Below are 18795 nucleotides of genomic sequence, written 5' to 3' on the forward strand. Positions count from 1 at the left end.
ATTAAGAAATTTTTTTTATAACTCCCATCCCCTTCGCTCCAAAAAAAAAAAACAAACAAACAAACCAACAAAAAAACTCAATATTCTAATAAAATAATCTTCGTTTCGCTTTTTACATTATAAATATAATTATTATTATTAAAAAAAAAGAATAAAAATATAAAAATAAATTATGTAAAGTTATATATAAATATATAAATATATAGATATGAATGCGACAAGAATGTGTATTTAATAGGTAAGAAAAAAAAAAACAAGAGAGACAGAGAGAGAAAAGGAGGGAAGATGGGTGATGAAAAAGTCGAAAAAATTGTTTATATTTAATTTTTTAAGAGAGAGAGAAAAAACATGAGAAGAGAAAATTTTTCATCCTAGCATAACTATTACAAAAAAAAAATAAAAAAATACATAAAAAAATTTAAAAAAAAATTAAAAACAATGCAAAAGGATGATAAATTCCTCTTTAAACCATGAAGAAAAAAATACGAGAAAATTTTGTTTTCTTTTTGTAAATTAAAAAAAAAGAAATAGAAAGCAAAATTAAAAAAAAAAAAACAAGAAAAAAGAGAAACTAATAGTAAGTGATTTAAGGGAAAAGAAAAGAAAAAAAACAAAGTTAAAGATTTATATAAAGAAAAAATTCTCCAGTTTCATTTGTTTTTTTTTCTTTCTTTCACTTTTGTTTTTTTTAAGGAATATTTGCAATTTTTTTTCTAAGGAAAAAGAGAAAAAACATGAAACAGTGATGGGAGAAAAAATTATAGTTTAATTTTCTTTCTTTCTTCATAACACAAAGAGAGGACACACACACCCAAGTATATAAATAAAATACTATTATACAACAACAAGAAAAAAAATATTAGTAAAAAATTGATAAAAAAAACAAGTCTAATGAAAATGAAGAAGAAAGAACTCTTTAAAGTGCAGAAAAAATGCGATGGGGATGAGAGAATGACTTTTTTTTTCATATATAGGAGCTGTATAAGAGAAAAAAAATGATTATTAATGAAAAAAAAAACTTCAACAAAAAAAAATGTGTAAATAGACGTTAGGAAAAAAGAGAGAAATGTGAGGTGAGTTAAATGAAAAAAAAAATGAGAAAAATATGAGAAATAAATTGAGGTGAGGATGATGATGAAAAAAAGTTGTTGGAGAACTAACGATACTTTCTTGTCTCTTAATGAAAAAAAAAGATGATGATGATGATGAAATATATATATAATACACACAAGAAAAAAAGGTAAATACAGATAAAAATGCAAACTTTTACTGCTTTTCTTTCATTCTCTAAAAAAAAAGAAAAAGGAGTCTATTCATTTTATGGTTTCAGGCATGTGATATCGGGTTTTTGAGGTATGATCTCCTAGCTGCGGGTTTAGGATGAATTTCTCCAAGGCTGCACGCTATGCATCTACATTTGGAAAGTTTAGGATTAGGTAGGTACCTAACTTTTTTTTAATTTAAATTTTTTAATTTTTAAAAATAAAAAATAGGAATAAAAAACGTAAAACGTAATCACACCTTATATTACGTCACACTTTGAAATTTAATCGTTTTAAGTTAGATCAGAGTTTTCCTAAATCAGGGTTTAGCATCTTTACGCTGGACTAGTCTTTTTTTTTTAAACTAGGCTTAAGTTTTAAAAAAATCTTAATAGATAGTCTTAAGGTTTTTAAGCAAGACCTCAGTTTGAAGCTAAGCTTAAGTTATCTAAGATCAGAAGTGAAATGGAAAATTTTACTTTTCCTCCGGTCAGCGTCGGAAATGAAAACTCAGTTCAGAATTAAACGCGCAATTCTGCCAGAGCTTTCGGCACAAGACAGTGCCTTCCTCAGTGGATCATGTGCAAACAAAGTCTGAACATCGTCAAATAGTGCTGGACGACAACTTTTCAATTACGCTGTTGCCCTCTCCATGTTATGCCTTCTACAAGAAACTATTTGACGATGTTCAGAAATTGTTTGCACATGATCCACTGAGGAAGGCACTGTCTTGTGCCGAAAGCTCTGGCAGAATTGCGCGTTTAATTCTGAACTGAGATTTCATTTCCGACGCTGACCGGAGGAAAAGTAAAATTTTCCATTTCACTTCAACATTTCACGTCGGCTTCACTTAATTATCTAAGATCAGGCTTTTAAGGTTAGATCAGACTGAACTGGAGCTGAATGTGTATTTAAAGTCTAACCTGAATCAACTAAAGTTTAGCTTATAAAACTTAAGCTTGGCTTAATAAATAGCTAAACATAAATAATTTACATTGTTTCGCCTTTAAAATTTTATTTATGATTTTGCCAATTTAATTAAAAAAATTTTTTACCTAGCTTAATAGAATTTACATCTCGATTAAAAAACTAAAGCTAAAAAATGGGTTTTCTTAAAAGACGGATTTTCGGTCTCTATCTCGGCTAATTAATTTTTATTCAAGGCCAACGTTTCTGACTATTTAAGTCCTTCCTCAGGGTCTACAACAATATAAAAGAATACATAAGACTCATAAAGGAATATATAAGACATAAGAGAGTTACATAATACGGGCCCAGGGCTTTTTAAAAGCTTTAAAAGTTTAACTTTAAGTTAACTCAAAATAAACTTAAAATGTACTACTCTGGGTAAGCTGACCGAGCTTATAAACAAGCCAAAAATAATTGAAATATTTCTATTTTAGGTCCCATAGAAGTTACTTTTGGCACTTGCAATGTTCTACGGACTTATAGGGCTTTCAGAAAGCTTTCTTTTGAGCACAATTTGATAAAAATCGGTGTAGCGGTTTGTGTATTATGGCTGATTTTTGATGAAAAATTGCGGCGGCCATATTGACTAAACAATTTTTGAAAATGACGTATCGAGCACTTTCAAGTGCTTTATGGCTGTAAAAACAAATTTAGGTGCCTACTGAAAAAGTATACTTTGGGTGTCAAATCCTATTTGAATCCATTTTTTTCTTTTTTAATTTCATCTCTTCATTGCGGCCACCGCTGACTAACCACTCTGCGAATTTTAAGGGACCTACAAAAGAACAGCAGAAAATCCGCCTTACTGAACGTCTTCCTTCAAAATAATTTTCTTTATACAAAAAAGGTAAAAATGCAAAGAAAATTCTTTTTTAAAAATATATATTTCAGTCAAGGTTTTTTTTTTTTAAAAAAACTTATTTAAAAAACAAAGTTTCAAACAACAATATAATTGTAGAGATAGTAGCGAGCTAGATCGTAATTCCGTGACTCTCGGTAGATGAGGTGCAGGTTGTAGGCTGCTGCCCGTTTGAGATCAACAATCTCCGGATGCTCTTCAATGATGCTGTTCGTGTAGTCCAGCACCTGTTTGTAGTAGCTCGTTGCAATGTGCAGCATCCCAATTTGATGGTAGAACCTTCCCAAGTTGTAGGAAACCTCGTGCGCTGCCTCCTTCTCACGTGTCCGCATGTACTCATCCATGAAGGCAATTCCCTGCTTGAGGTAGTTCGGTCTGTGTCCGAATTTCTGACTTCCCAACTGCAGGTACGTCACCCCAACGAGGAAAGCATACACCGGGTTGCGCATCTTCGTGTACAGCGACATGTAGTCATTGAGGGCGTACTTGTAGGTCCCACTGGCGAGCCAATAGTTCGCCCTGAGAACGTGCGTCCTGCTGTCCAGATCATTCCCATGATGGTTGAGCATACGCTGCAGGAAACGACTGGCGCGCACTTCGTCGGAATTGTTGATGATGAGATTGAAGAGATTCCACACACGTGGCTCCTTGAGGTTTTTCATGAGGAACTCCTTGACAATGAAGTAGGCCATTAGGGAGTCCCGGTTGTACAGGCACGCAATCAGGGCCATAAATTCAATGTCCCTGATGTGCCCCTGGAGGCGTTTTGACGTTAGCCCGCCTACTGTGATCTTCTCCATTATGTCAAAACGCCCGGATTCGTAGCACGTTTGGACGACATCCCGGAAGAGTGTCCATTCCTCCTCAAGCGTGGGCTCTTCGGTGCTCTTTGTGAATTCCGGACCGTAGTCATCGTCGAGGTTCTCCAGTCGTACCTGTTAGAAATGAACGTTATTAATTTGAATTTAAAAATGAAATGTCAGAAAAAAGGTGACCTGCGAAGACATTTTGAGCAAAGGAGTTGATGGCAGAATGTATGAAGGATGATCCTCTATCGCAGAACAATTTTAACCCATCTCATCTTGTAGGGGAACATAAAAAATAGAAGAATCGCGAGAGAAACTCCCCAATATCCACTGGGATCACATAGAAAAGTGCAGTGAAAGTACAGTCCGGGAAAACATAACCTCAATTTTGGAACACCATTGAAATGAATAGGAAGACCTTTATTATGTTCGACCAGCGTGGCATCGGGACCTCTTGAGCTTCTTTATAACCTTCCCAACCTTTCCTGCCTACCCGGATGAAGATTTGAATGATTTTTGCTTTACAACTTTTGTCTTTCCGGACTTCCCGTTGTTGAGTTTTTTTTTCTCTTGGAGTGCTTTCCCTTGGAACTGTAATCAACAGTTTTGTGTAAAGTAACAAAGCTTTCCGAGGGCCTACTTTAACGTTCAAGGTGAGTTTCCGGGAAGCTTCCCGCAAGGCCCCAGAATTCAATTTCTCTCTCATTTTTGTAGATTCATCCTTATGGATGTAATTTCAGCCTAAAGGCAGCCAAGCATGATGATGATGATGATGACAAAGCCTCCGGATCAGCTCCTCTTGTGGTGCTCAACAGCCTTTCTGGCCAAGGGAAACATCTGAAGCTTATGGCACAGATGTTGCAGAATATGTTTCCCACAATTAACGTGTCCACATGAAGATGATGCTGAATATTTCAAAGAGGGAGTTGGAGCGGAGTCAGATCGGAATCTTTTTGCCCCCGTAGATCCAAAACGTCCACCCAAGTACAGGAAACGCCCTGCTGTTGAGCCCATATCCAAGAGAAAGCACTCCAAGAGAAAAAAAAACTCAACAACGAGAAGTCCGGAAAGACAAAAGTTGTAAAGCAAAAATCATTCAAATCTTCATCCGGGTAGGCAGGAAAGGTTGGGAAGGTTATAAAGAAGCTCAAGAGGTCCCGATGCCACGCTGGTCGAACATAATAAAGGTCTTCCTATTCATTTCAATGGTGTTCCAAAATTGAGGTTATGTTTTCCCGGACTGTACTTTCACTGCACTTTTCTATGTGATCCCAGTGGATATTGGGGAGTTTCTCTCGCGATTCTTCTATTTTTTATGTTCCCCTACAAGATGAGATGGGTTAAAATTGTTCTGCGATAGAGGATCATCCTTCATACATTCTGCCATCAACTCCTTTAAGTTTATACACTTATTTCCTTCCGGAACAAAAGGATGAGCTTCCCGGAAAGTGCTATAAGTGAATAGAAGTTGTGAAGGCAACTTGTCCATTGAATCAGGAAGTTTCTAAGGGATCTTGGGAACTTCCTTTTCAACACCCGGCTGATCATTGATGCCATCTTTGGGTTAGTTTGAGTTTATAAAAGTGCTTCACTTCTTTTGACCCAAAGATAACATCAAGAATCAGCCGGGTGTTGAAAAGGTGGTTCCTAAGATCCTTTAGAAACATTCTCGTGCAATGGGAAGGATGACTACTCAATTTCCAGCCACTTATAGCACTTTCCGGGAAGCTCATCCAACTGTTCCGGGAAGAAAAGTTTATTCAAAAAGTGTACAAACTTCAAGTTGCTGACATTTTGTGAGAAAAAGAAGTGAAAATTGACTTTGGAAACTACAGTCCACTGCCATCAGCAACAGTACCTGTCGAAGATCTTTGATGCTGTTTATCTTCTGGGCGAAAACATGCACCGATGCCGCCGTTTCCACCTCCTCGCGCGTCCTGTACTTGACACAATGCCGGGAGAAGAGGATGTAGCTTAAGTCAACGAAGAGATCCAAATTCCCCGTTTCCCGGAGCATGAAGCATCGCTCATAGAGGAGCTTTGGGTCAATGAGGTCCGTTTCGAGGTCCTGTTCGAGCGCTTTGAGGGCTTCTTGGGGTTGATTTTTGAGTTTCAGCAGGGCTGAAAGGGTTAGACGGGCATCCAGGTGTGTTGGGGCGAGATTAACAACCTCCCTGTAGGAGCGAATGGCCTCATCGAAGTGCTCCAGCGCCCTCTGGCAGTCACCGTGACGTAGCCAAACTTCGGCATAGCTGAAATTCTGACTCTCAACAAGGGGATTCAGCAGCTGCAGTGCCTTTGCGTACTCATTCATCATCATTAGAGCCTCCGCCACCTCCAGGACGCAATCCCCGTCAACTTCCACATTCACATACAGGAGAATGTTGCTGATGACGGTATCAATGAAGGGTTGAGCACGCAAACGGATCAAGCTGACGGCGAGTTTCGTGCGGAAGTCAATGATGAGGTTCTCAGGGATGAAGCAACTCAGCACCTCCCCATTGGCCACACTTGCCCGGACTTCCGTGTGATTGGCCAGGATCTCAATGACCTTCTCGTAGCGCTCCGCCATAATGAGGAGCTCAAGCAGGAGATTCAAATCGGCTGTACTGAAGAGTTCCGGAATCTTCTCATAGGCCTTCCGCATGGCCTCCAGCGCCTTCTGCCCATTATTCTCCTGATGGAATTTATGTGCAACCTTCTTTGCCACCGACAGCAGGTACTCACCCTGCTCCGCCGGGATGTAGGGGATCATCGTGAAGTAGCAATGCAGGGCAAAACGCTCCTCGCCCATCTTCTCCAGCAGCTCAATCCGCTTCATGCGCACCTCCATATTCCGCGGATCGTGCTTCAGGGCGCGCGACAGGCAGAAGACAGCCTGCTTCATATTCCCCACCTCCTCGGACATCTCCGATAGGCGAATCCAGTGATGGGTATCCCCGGGATTGAGATATCCAGCAATTAGCATGAATTGCATGCATTTCTCCAAATCCGTTGCCTCATAGATTTGAGCGAGTGTGAGAAATGGTTCAGCCGCCAATGGCACCTGACGGATGATCTCCAAGCAAACCTTCTTGGCCAGCTCATTGTCCCCTCGAGCATAGCAGAGATTAGCCTCACCCATTAGCCCCTGCAATGCTGGCGGGAGGATACATTTGCGCCTTTTATACTTTTGCACAGTGCCCCCGAGCTGGCCACGAAAAGCCTCCCGACGGGATCGAATTAATTCCTTCTCAAAATCCTCCGGGGCACGTTCCTCCTCCTCTTCAGCCTCAATATCCTCCGAATTCCTCCCCATCCGCGCACTGTACTCACTAAATGTTAACTCTCCATTCACCAGCTGCCTTATAAGCTCCCCTTCTTCCTCATTTGTCTGCACCTGGTGCTTCCCTCCTGATGGGAGATTGTGAATGTCCGCTGGGACAAAGGTTCGGAGCTCTTCCTCATTGAGTGTTGAACTGTCCACTTCCTCAATTATAACATCCTCAATGATCTTCGATGTGCTGGCTTTGCTAGCCATGTTGCTGGCCATTTTCCAGGAGAATTTTCAACTCACAAAACAACCTTTTCCGTCCAAACGGTTCAAACAAACAAACAATAATGCGGCGTCAGCTGTTTTCAATAGCACGCTGAAGTTTTTTGATAGTTCGATAAATCGAAAACAATCGATAGATTTTTGATCGATTTTGAGTATATCGATTGTTAATTATCATGTGCGTCATGTGCAATCGAATCGTTCGATAAACGATAGTATTGATTTTAATCGATATTTTATCAACTGATAGATTTTTTCGATAAAATTCGTAATTTTCTACCAGAAAAACTTTTTATTTTTCCTTTTTTCCAGATTCTGTGTGGTGCTGGGATCGATAATTTCCAATTGATTATTTCGTGATTTTCGCTTTATCGATATTTATCAATTGATAGTTTTTATCGTAAAAATCATAAATTTCTACTGGAAAAACGAAAAAACTTTCTATTTTTGCACTTTTCTGTGTAGTGTTTCCGATGATTTTATTCATTTTATTGTAGCTTTTCTGCAAAGGAAATGTTTTTTTTTCATACGAATATCTTGATATTTATTAATCGATGGAATCAATAGTTTTTAATTTCTCGCTGAAAAAAAAACGAAAAATAACATTTTTCATTTTAGAGGAAGCTTTTTTGCGGCTTTTCCATTTTCAATTGTAATTTTCCGATAACTTTAGTCATTTTACTGTAGGTTTCCAGCACAGAAAATACTTTTTTTAACGATTGTTTTTACCTTCTAATTGATTTATTATTATCAATCGATACATTGTTATCAATTTCTACTGGAGAAAAGGAGAAAACTTACATTTTTCCCTTTTTGGGGCCTTTTTTTTTGCACTTTTCCACTTCTATGGGATTTGCCAGTCTTTTTTGCAACTTTTCCATACAGAAAATTCAGTTTTACTCAATTTATTCATTTTCTTTTGATTCTATAGCAAATTAGGAGTACTGCGCCGATATACCTCGATAATATGGAAGCTGCAGAAGAAGCAATTTTTCACTGTTCTGATGCACTTTTCCTGCTTTTTCTGTCATTAGGGACCACGAGGGCTACTGGGACGTTGGGAAACAAACATTCTCTATGAAGTTTTAGCGTTCTTTTGAGGGATATTTAGGGATTTATTCGGGGGCTAATGGAAGTTCAGAAAGTTTAATCCACCGGCGGTTTAAGAAAATTTCCGTATGATCTTATTTTGCACCAATCTTGATATTTTACAATAGTTTTATATTTTCTGCCACAAAAAACGGAAAACTTACTTTTTTTCGCTCTTAGGAGCCCTTTCAGCTACGAAGGGATTTTCCAGTATTTGCGGCCGTTGGAAAATACAATTTTCTCTCTTCTGACCCTTTTGACACAATTTTCTCGTTTTTCTTGCAATAGGGACGTTTCTGATGAAAGGAAAACAAACAAGACAAATGTTTAGAATGATTTTGTATTTGAGAGATTTCTAAAGGATTTATTTGGTGGTTATATTGAAGTTCAATCCGCCGGCGGTTTTAGGATTTTGCTCTACTTATCTTTTTTTTTTTAACTTTATGAGTATTTTTGAGCTGCAATTTTCTTAGGCGCCACTTCCTAAGCCAAAAAATTCACCCACATTTGGAAAAACCTAAGAAAATGTAAGGAAAGCATGAACGAGATAAAATGAATTTTCAGTGATGATCGTTCTATTTTTCATTTTTTCTAATTAAAAAAAAACTTAAATCAACACAGCGACCGGAAATAAACTCCAGGAAATCTTTTATCCAACACTTTTTTCCAAATTCGTCGAATCTAAGTCAACCGCTGGAATTCAAATTTTACGTGGCGGTTCTGGCCCTAATCGATGTGGGCGGGCTGGTAAAAAATAATCGGCGCACTGTCCGATTTTTTTGTTGCATCGCCATCAAAACAAGGACATTTTCATAAAAATTAGTGACTTTTCTACCCGGAATTTAGTGAAATAGGACAAATTAGTGGAAAAGGTAGTTCATTTCAGGTTAACAGAGGCATCTTATGAGCTCAGAACGACAAAATAAAGACGACGATTCAAGGTGAGTGCTTGTTTTTCTCTTAACTCAATGTCATCCCTTTTTTTTGCGAAATTGTTATCATTTTTCCTTCACTTTATCACCTTTTCCGCCCAATTTCCCTCTGAACTCCATGAAAATGTGATGCTCCACTGTCTCCCGTGGGGCTCAAGCTCCCTTCTGGATGCTCCATTGTCGGGGAAAATGCAAAGAAAATCGTGGAAATGGGAATTTTCTCAGTGACACAAAAAAGTGAGGTTATGTTGAAGAAATTGCGTGAAAGAAAAAGGTCAACAACGATGAATTTTTTGGAGAAAATGAAATTTCCCACGCGCCGGAAGTGAATTTTCTTTTGTCATCACGGGAGTGTGGCTTTGTTCCGCACGCTGAGGCCAAACGTCGCGCAAACAAAAGCCAAAGTGTTGGGGGAAACAAGGAAAATGAGTGAGATGGAATGATTTTCCTTTTGTGTCGCGCCGTGAATTTTCTTTGATTTTCCACACATTTTGCGTGCTCTCCATCGTAGTATTTTCCGTGATTTTCACACATTAAGTCGCGTGTTTGGGTGTAATTTAGCTGTGTCGTGGAATTTGCGTGGAAAATGGGGCCCCTGCCCAATGAAGCTGATTTTCGGTGAGTTTTTACGGGGAATTGTTCTCCACGGCTTTCCGGGAGTTTCTTTTTCTTACCGTGTGTGCCCGTGGGGCGTGTCTACGGGACATTTTCCCGGGTAAATGATCGCGTGACAGGCATATCCAGAAGATCCTTTCCTAGAAGAAGAAAAAAAAAAACAAATCCTTTTCATCCCAATTTCGCATGTTGTGCGACGTCTTTGTGGCTAAAATGACAAATTTTAGGGCTTCTGAAGGATCGTCGTCGTCCTCAGCGTCTCAGGACACAGAAACACTCCCGATCGCAACGAATTTGGGGTGCATTTCGTCCGAGAAGGAGGAAGAGATGAAACGGGCAGCCGTAAAGAAGCGCATTGAGCGCTACTTTTACCAATTACTCGAGGGATGTGGCAATTCCGGATGTGGGAATCGCTTTTGCGCTTCCAGTGGGAAAGTACCCGCACTCACGCCAGATCAAGCAGCTGCCCGGGCACTTCAGCTCTTTGCTGAGGAAGCTAAACTCTGTGCCGCCGTTCACCCGTCCAAGGTGGCCAGAACGGAGGATTCTACCCTCAGCAGGTACAACAGTCTTTGTTCCACTCACACACACTCTCTCTCTCGCCCTTTTCTCTGCCCCTTTGTCTCCTCTGGGGTGTATTTGGTGTTTACCTGGAAGTTCTCTTAATCTCTTCTTGTTGGGAAATGTGTGTCTGTACGTGAAAAGAAACTTCCGGAAGTTTTGATTTTGTACAGGAAAAGAGCAATTTGAAGTTCCCGGAAAGTGCCCTAAGTGGCTGAAAGTTGTACATTCATCCTGCCCAATGCATCAGGAAGTTTCTAAGGGTTCTTAGGAACATCCCTTTCAACACCTGGTTGATCTTTGATTTCATCTTTGGGTCCAAATCTGTCCATTTAGGAAGCCCCTTTTGGAATTGCGTGAAGCGTTTTTATAGACTCAGATTTTGTCCTGAAGATGACATCAAAGATCAGCCGGATGTTGAAAAAGAAGTTCCTAATATCCCTTAGAAACTCCCTAATGCAATGGGCAGGATGACTGCACAACTTCCAGGCATTTATGACACTTTCCGGGATGCACATCAAACCGTTCCGGGAAGAAAAAAGTGTACAAAGAGAAAAGTTTAAAGAAAAAAAACTTTGGGATGGGGAACTGATTATTGCAGTAGTGACGGAAGTATGGCGGAAAGGAGAAAAGATGAAGCATCGCGGTCACAATCAACGAGTCACGTAACCCCTAGTCAGACAGCACCACGTGGCGATACTCAACATACGACGGAAACACACCTCGATGAGGACATCATCCAAGCACTCGTGGAGACGTCATTGGAGAAGAATAGTCCACTTCCCCTCATTCGCAGTTTGGGGGCGATTTTCTCCTCAACAGATGCCGTCGCGGCGAGTTTCAGGGCACGTGCCGTCACCCCGATTGACCTCCTCCTGCGGAAGGCAACACAGAAGGATTTGCGGAATCTCACAAAGGAGGATTTGCGCTCACTCGAGGGGGATCTCGACAAAGACGAAGACAGTTCGTGTGCCGGCAAGGAGACCCCACCGGAAACTCATGAGACTGATGTGGATGTGCTGAGTCTCCGGCGATCCGTGAAGCAATTGTTTGGCATCGATGATCCAGACGCGAATAAGCCCAAGAATACCTTTCCGGTGTTTGAGCTTGTCAATAATGCCCTCCAAACACTCGCAACGTCTCTCAAAATTGATCTGGAGATCACAACACAGAGGGAGGCTGTTGAGGATATCATCAGGACATTCGTAATTGTCTTTGAAGTTATTTGCATTGGTGAGTTCCACTTGCTGGCTTGCTTCTTGTAGCATTATTGTGCTGTTTTGCTGTTGTATAAGGATTGTGTTGGGTTCGCATTACTTGGGCCCAGGGGCGTAGGTAGAAAATTCTTTTCTTTTTCATAATTAAAAAAAAAGCTTAAATTAGCATAAAAAAAAAACATTTTTATGGTTGTTGCACTTAAATTAGGAGGTTTTGATGGTTTTGTTTGTGTAATTCTAACGTTTGACGTACCTACTTGACATTAAATTTCTGGACACTACTTGACATTTTGTGACGTTTCTTTACAAATGTTTGATTTTTTCTTCTAATCTGACATTTGTTATCCTATTTGTTAACGTTTTATTTTTAAATTAATTACCTACTTGAAATTCTTTTCCATTGTGACATTTCTCTTCTAACGATCAACCTTCCATTCATAGAGTTCGAAGTTTAATTGATTAATTTTTGAAGTTCTTTTAGAACCTTTGACGTTTCCTCTCGAATATCTAACGTCCATTTTGCAGATTTTAACGTTCGACATTTAATTTCTAAAATTTAATTTTTTTAATTGGTTTTTGATGTTTTTTCTTACGTTTGACGTGTCTTTTGTACAGTTTGATGTTTTTCTGATTTTTTGACATTTCTTTTCTATTTTTTGACGCATTTTTACAAATATTTTGACATTTTATTTAACGTTTGGCATTAAATTTCTAGCCAAACAAAATCTAACATGAGACGCATTTTTTATTTGATCCTTTTCTCGCAACTCTTTCAACTGTTTAGCGGCTGTAACTGCCAAAAAGAAGACGCAATATGATTCTTATTTGAAAGAGACAGATCCAATATAAATGCTTTTATTAGGGTTAGAATATGTTTAGGGCTTCAATTTTTAAAATTTGTCGTTTTTCTAATTTTTTTTTTTATTATTCTTTCCTATTGTTTAGACTTCGTTTTATAGAATTTGATGTGCCTCACGTTGGACATTTATTTTTTTTTTACCGTTTGACATTTCTTTATTGAATTTGAAATTTTAAAGAGTGACATTAAATTTTGACACTTGTTGCTAAGTTTTGACATTTCTTCTAACATATAACGAACTTTTGAAGTTTGACATTACAGTTCAATCGTTTGGCATTCGTTTTACATAGTTTGAGGTTTCTCTTCTAACATTGCACGATTTTAACCTTTGAGGTCTCTTTTTTTCAAGTTGTTAACATTTATTTCCTAATGTTTGACGCTTCTTTATTAACGTTCGATGTGTTTTTCAAACTTGACGTTTCTTTTTTTTTGTAATTTGAAGGTTTAAATAACTTTTTTTTCTTAATTTTTGACATTTATTTTTTAATTAGTATAATCTTTTTTTTTTTTTTACTATTTTTCTAACATTTGACGTTTTAATTTTAGAAAGTTTGACGTTCTTTTATTATTTTTGACGTTTCTTTCTTAATTTTCGACAATTCTTTTGCTAATCCTTGACATTCTTTTCTAAAGTTTAACATTTTTAACGTTTGGAATTTCTCATTCAAATAATTGACGTTTATTGCCTAATATTTGACTTTTATTACAAACTTTTTGACGTTTTATTTTCAAACGTGTTATGTGTCTTTTTTTAAATTAGAAGATTTGTTTTCTTTAACAAATCATCTTCTAATTTTATGTTTTAAATTAAATTTCTTTTCCCCTAAACTGCCTAAGGCAAAACAAACATTAAATTTCTTAATCTTTAAGCATATTTAAATACCCAAAGATCTGCCTATGTCACTGCTTATGTTTCATTTGGAAGCAATCCGGGAGCTAAAAAGAAATGAAAAATAAATAAATAAATTTGCAGCTCCAGCGGAATTCCTCGAAGGTGCCCTAACGCGAATGTGTAGTGCAGCTGCGAATCTTCCAACGTGGGCACAGGGAAGACTCGCGTGGATCTGGGCACGGCACTGTACGCCAATTTTGCGACCACTGTTGGAGTCTCTGCAGCAAATAATAACACTTCAGGTGATTCCCACGATGATCCCGGTGCAGGATAATGAGACAATTGTCAATGCCACGAAGGTGATGAAGATTCTCTACTATGCGGACATTCTGGCGGGTGATGTGGATCCGGGGCAGCTGCGTGAGGATGATGCCACATCGACGGTGTCGGGAACGGCGGGGGTTGGTGCTGATGAGGACTTGGAGGCAACAGCACGATGGAGCTTTGATGAGGTTAAATTCACGGGAGCAGCACGTGCGGACCCCCTTGCGCAGGAACTTGGTGTTCAACCGGTTGACGCGCGACGCCCCTTCTTGCCACTGTCGGAGTTCTACAATGAATCCCTGAGTGATACCATTGAGATGGATTATGACTATCTCAACTACAAGAACCTCCATATGGATGAGAAGAATATGAATAAGAAATTCTGCTTTATGCTCTACTCATTTATCCTCACACCGGCCACAAAGACACTGGCGCTGTACTACGATAGTCGCATCCGGATGTACAGTGAGCGTCGAATTAACCTGTTCACAACGCACCTCTCGGGGCAAACCCCAAATCCCTATTTGAAGCTCAAAGTACGCCGTGAGCATCTCATTGATGATGCTCTAATTGAATTGGAAATGATAACAATGGAGAATCCAAAGGATCTCAAGAAGCAACTTGTGGTGGAATTTATGGGGGAACAGGGAATTGACGAGGGGGGTGTCTCAAAGGAATTCTTCCAGCTCATTGTTGAGCAAATTTTCAATCCAGACTATGGGATGTTTATCAATCAGGAGGACACAAACACCATGTGGTGAGGATTTTCTTCTTCTTTTGGTTTTTTTAGGGGGTTTTTAGCTGTGTTTCTTTCAGACAGTCATTAGATCGGGCTCAAACTTGGTAAGAGCACGAATTAATCGTCCGCCATTTTGAATCTCAGGTCTATCTCAGGTTCTATAATAGCTAGATGTCTGAAATTGTGATATGTTTCAGGGGCCATCGAGAGCTTTTGAACGATGTCTCATTTTTGAAAATCGGTCAAACCGTTTTGTCAATATGGCCACCACAATATGTTTTAATCAAAAATCGATCATAACTCGAAAACGGCTTGACCGATTTTGATTAAATCACACTTAAATGAAAACTCTTCATTAGCACTACAACTCTCTAGAACATAGGTAGGGGGTCTAACATCAAAAACAAAATTTTCGATTAATTTTCGATGAATATCACGAAAACGGTGTTATAACTTTTTTCTTTATATAAGTTTTAGTATGTTGTATAGAGCATTATTATCTTTCTCACCGTTCCGATTTTGGAAAATCGGTCAAGCGGAATAGCCAATATGGCTGTCAAATTTATCATCGAAAATCGACAACAACTCTAAAACGGATTGTGATCAAATCAAACTTAACTGTAAGCTCTCAACAAGCTACATAACTCTCTGCTACATAAGGAGTTATAAAAAATGATTACTGAAGCGCTTAAAGTCAAATATAAAATTTTCGATTAGTTTTCGATTATTTTTTTTTTAATACTAGTTTTTATATGTTGTAAAGGGGAATTATATTTTTCTAACTGTTCTGATTTTATAAACAAAATTGGTCAATCGGTATTGCCAATATGGACGTCTTAATTTTTCATCGAAAATCGACCACAATTCGAAAACGGCTTGACCGATTTAGACCAAATTTGGTTTTAAATGAAAGATTTAAAGGAATCCTGCAACTCTCTAGAATGATAAAAGTTCTAAAACTAACCGCTAAGGGGTTCCTAATCAAAACCAACATTTTCGATTAGTTTTCGATGAATATCTCGAAAACGCCATTATCTCGAATTCTACATGTCCGATTTTGATCAAATCGAGCGCAAATAAGAGGTTTTCTAAAACCCTACAAATGTTTTGAACATTGAAACCTCGAGAAATGACCGCAAGGGGCGCTAAAATCACAAAATTGGTATTTTGAAAGAAACACAGCTCTTGTAAGCTTGGCAAGCTTACCTCTATGTTTTTCATTAATTTCTTAATTTTTAATAAATTAATTCAGGTTCAATTCGACATCATTTGAGAATGAGGCCCAATTTACGTTGATTGGGATTGTTTTAGGACTAGCAATATACAACAATATCATTCTGGCTGTGAACTTCCCCAAAGTGGTGTACAGAAAACTCCTCGGTATTCGTGGATCTTTTCCCGATCTTGAAGATTGGAATCCTGTGAGTTTTTCTCTCTTCTTCTCTGTCTTCTTTTCTCTTTTTCTTGTAAAATAGTTTAGAATTTACACAAAAAATACAAATTTTGTTGTAGAAGCTCTATCGAAGCTTAAAGGCAATGCTTGAGGATGAGGATTCAGACATGGAGACAGTGTACATGCAGACATTTGAGATAAATTATCAGGATGTCTTTGGGAATGTTCTGAGGCATGAACTCAAGGGGAATGGACGTGAAATTGCCGTGACGCAGGATAACAAGAGGGAATTTGTGGATTTATACAGTGATTACTTACTAAATGGGGCCATTGAGAGGCAATTTGGGGCCTTCCGCAAGGGTTTCCGCATGGTTACGGATGAATCTCCGTTGGCGCTACTCTTTCGCCCTGAGGAAGTTGAATTACTCGTCTGCGGGAGCAAGGAGTTTGACTTTGAGGAACTCCAAGCAGCTACGGACTACGATGCAGGCTATACAGCTGATACGCCGGTCATAAAGAATTTCTGGGAAATTGTTCATGCACTTCCGGTGGAGAATCAACGGCAATTGCTGGAATTTACAACGGGAAGCGATAGGGTGCCCGTTGGGGGCTTAAGTCGCCTGAAGATGGTTATTTCACGGAATGGCCCCGACAGTGATCGGCTCCCAACGAGTCATACGTGCTTCAATGTACTCCTACTGCCGGAGTACAATACAAAGGAGAAGCTGAAGAGACTCCTACTCAAGGCCATCAGCTACTGCAAAGGTTTCGGAATGCTATGAGGATGAAATGAAATGAAGAAAAATTGAGTAAAATGATGATGGAAGTAAAAGGAAAATTGTGAAAATATAAATGAAGTTGTTTTTTTTTCTTCTGAGCTCTGAGGAAAAAGGTGGAAGGTTTTTTTAGTCGTTGCAGGAAAAATCAAAATTTCAAGGAAGTGACATAAATTTCATTGTCAAAACAATTATTTCATGGTCTGTAAATTATTGTTTTCAAAGGTCTGAAGGCGGCATGAAGGCTGTTTTTCAATTTTGCTCAAAATTTCAAGAAATTTCAGGAGGTAATTCAAAATTTCGTAAGTTTGAAACTTTTTCAATCACTTGAAGGGAATTTCTTAATTTTCATTTTCATTTTAAATTTCAATGAATGAAAGAAATTTTGAGGGCCTGAGTTGTAAGTTTTTTGGACTGCATTTTAATGAATTCCAATGGGAAATGGAAATTTTGAGAAATGAAGAAAGCAACCGTAGAGTATTTATGGAACATGAAAATGCGGATTTTTGGACGTTCAGTCCGAAACGTTGGCTGAAAATAAAAAAATAAATTGTCCCAAAGTTCCAAAACTGAAATTTAAGTGAATAAAAGAAAATTTGAGGGCCTAAGTTATATGTACTTGTACAATAATTCTCTAGAATGGAAATTTAAATTTCAGATCCTACATTTTAAATTTCAACAAACTGATGATTCAGTTTCATTAAAAAAATTAAATATTTAGGGCCTGAGTTTAAAAATTTCAGGAAGTAACTTTCAAAGAACGGAGAATGAAGGAAATTTTTAGGTTTCGACTTTTGTAATTTCAAGGAATTGATTTTTATTTTCACCTGAATTTTTATTAAATGAATTTTTAATTTCAGTAAATGAAGAAAAATTTCTAGAACTTGACTTTTAGATTTCAAGAAATGAATTTTATTTTTTAGAGGTTTTTTAAACTTGAAACAACGATGAATGTGTTTACGGTCTTTTAGTTTGAAATATAAAAGATCAGACTTTGAAATTTTATTGTCTGACTAAACAAAATCAGAAATCTAAATCTTTAATTTCAGTAGATTAAGGAAATTGTAGGGTCAGGGTTTAAATCAAGGAATGTGTGTTATATATTTAAAAGTTTTTATTTTAAAAATCCAGTGATGGAAGAACATTTTAGGATTCGAGGTTAAAATTTCTTTATTTTTTTTTAATTATCAAAAATTAAATTTTAAATTTCAAAGTTTCAAAAATTTCAGTTTCTTTCAGGTTCTCTGACTTTAAATTTCGAAAGTCTGAACTTTAGTTTTCAGTGTTTTGAGGAATCTTTTAGGAGTAAAATTTTCAATTTTAAGTGTCTGATTAAAACTTTTAGAGGACTAAAATTCAAATTTCAATGATTAACGTTTTTTTTTAGGTCTGTGTTGTTAGTTTTAGGATTTTATTTAAAGGTTTTTAACAAGTTCTGGGTTTAACAAAAATTTCAAAAAATCTGAACCTTCAGCTTAATCAAAACAGATTTTGGGACTAAACTTTTAAATTTTAAATAGGTAGGGGAGAGCGGGGTTAAAAAAGTCACTTAAGGGTTTAGAAAAAGCTCAAAATATCATATTTTCCAAATAAATAAAGCGAAATGTATAGCTCATTTCTTTAGGAAATTTACTGCCCTACAACTGTTTCTCAGATCATTTTGTTATATCTAGCTAGGAAATATGATATTTTAGGCTTTTTCTAAACCCTTATGTGACTTTATTAGCCCCGCCCTCCCCTACTAAATTATGAATTTCGGAGTCTGATGAAGAATTTGTAGATTCATATTGATCTTAAATTTTAATTTAATGCTTCGAAACATAAACAGGAAAGATTCCTTTTTTTCTCTTCAATTTCAGGCCAATTTAAAGGTTAGAATTATTTATAGATCCTTTAATGAGAAACCTAAAATAAAATTTAATTTAAGGAAAAAACCTTTTTCTTACTCCACTATCTTAATCTCTCAAGTCCCTTAACTTCCCATCAAAATCCTTGAGCTTATCAATAAAATAAAAAAAACAATAATA

At 37.6% G+C, this 18795-nt stretch overlaps 2 protein-coding genes across 4 annotated transcripts; one reads left to right on the top strand and one right to left on the bottom strand.

Moving 5' to 3' along the window:
* Window positions 1-3096: 3096 nt before the first annotated feature.
* Window positions 3097-7531, bottom strand: LOC129794684 (general transcription factor 3C polypeptide 3). The gene is made up of 2 exons (XM_055835505.1): window positions 5755-7531; window positions 3097-4025 (listed from the first exon to the last, which is right to left on the bottom strand). The coding sequence occupies exons 1-2, from the start codon at window positions 7426-7428 to the stop codon at window positions 3168-3170; spliced, it is 2532 nt and encodes an 843-aa protein (XP_055691480.1). The 5' UTR covers window positions 7429-7531; the 3' UTR covers window positions 3097-3167.
* Window positions 7532-9266: 1735 nt separating this feature from the next.
* On the top strand, window positions 9267-16845 carry LOC129794680 (ubiquitin-protein ligase E3A). Of its 3 annotated transcripts, none has more exons than XM_055835495.1 (6): window positions 9267-9461; window positions 10295-10627; window positions 11230-11861; window positions 13678-14617; window positions 15852-16020; window positions 16112-16845. In XM_055835495.1, exons 1-6 carry the CDS (start codon window positions 9424-9426, stop codon window positions 16772-16774), a joined length of 2775 nt encoding a protein of 924 aa, XP_055691470.1. In that variant the 5' UTR covers window positions 9267-9423; the 3' UTR covers window positions 16775-16845. The 3 variants fall into 3 exon arrangements, with proteins under 3 accessions (XP_055691470.1, XP_055691471.1, XP_055691472.1); XM_055835496.1 differs by having other exon boundaries at window positions 9283-9461; window positions 11233-11861; XM_055835497.1 differs by lacking the exons at window positions 9267-9461; window positions 10295-10627 and adding an exon at window positions 9518-10070.
* Window positions 16846-18795: the final 1950 nt, after the last annotated feature.

This window comes from Lutzomyia longipalpis, chromosome 4 (genome assembly GCF_024334085.1).
Source record: "Lutzomyia longipalpis isolate SR_M1_2022 chromosome 4, ASM2433408v1".
Taxonomy (NCBI): domain Eukaryota; kingdom Metazoa; phylum Arthropoda; class Insecta; order Diptera; family Psychodidae; genus Lutzomyia; species Lutzomyia longipalpis.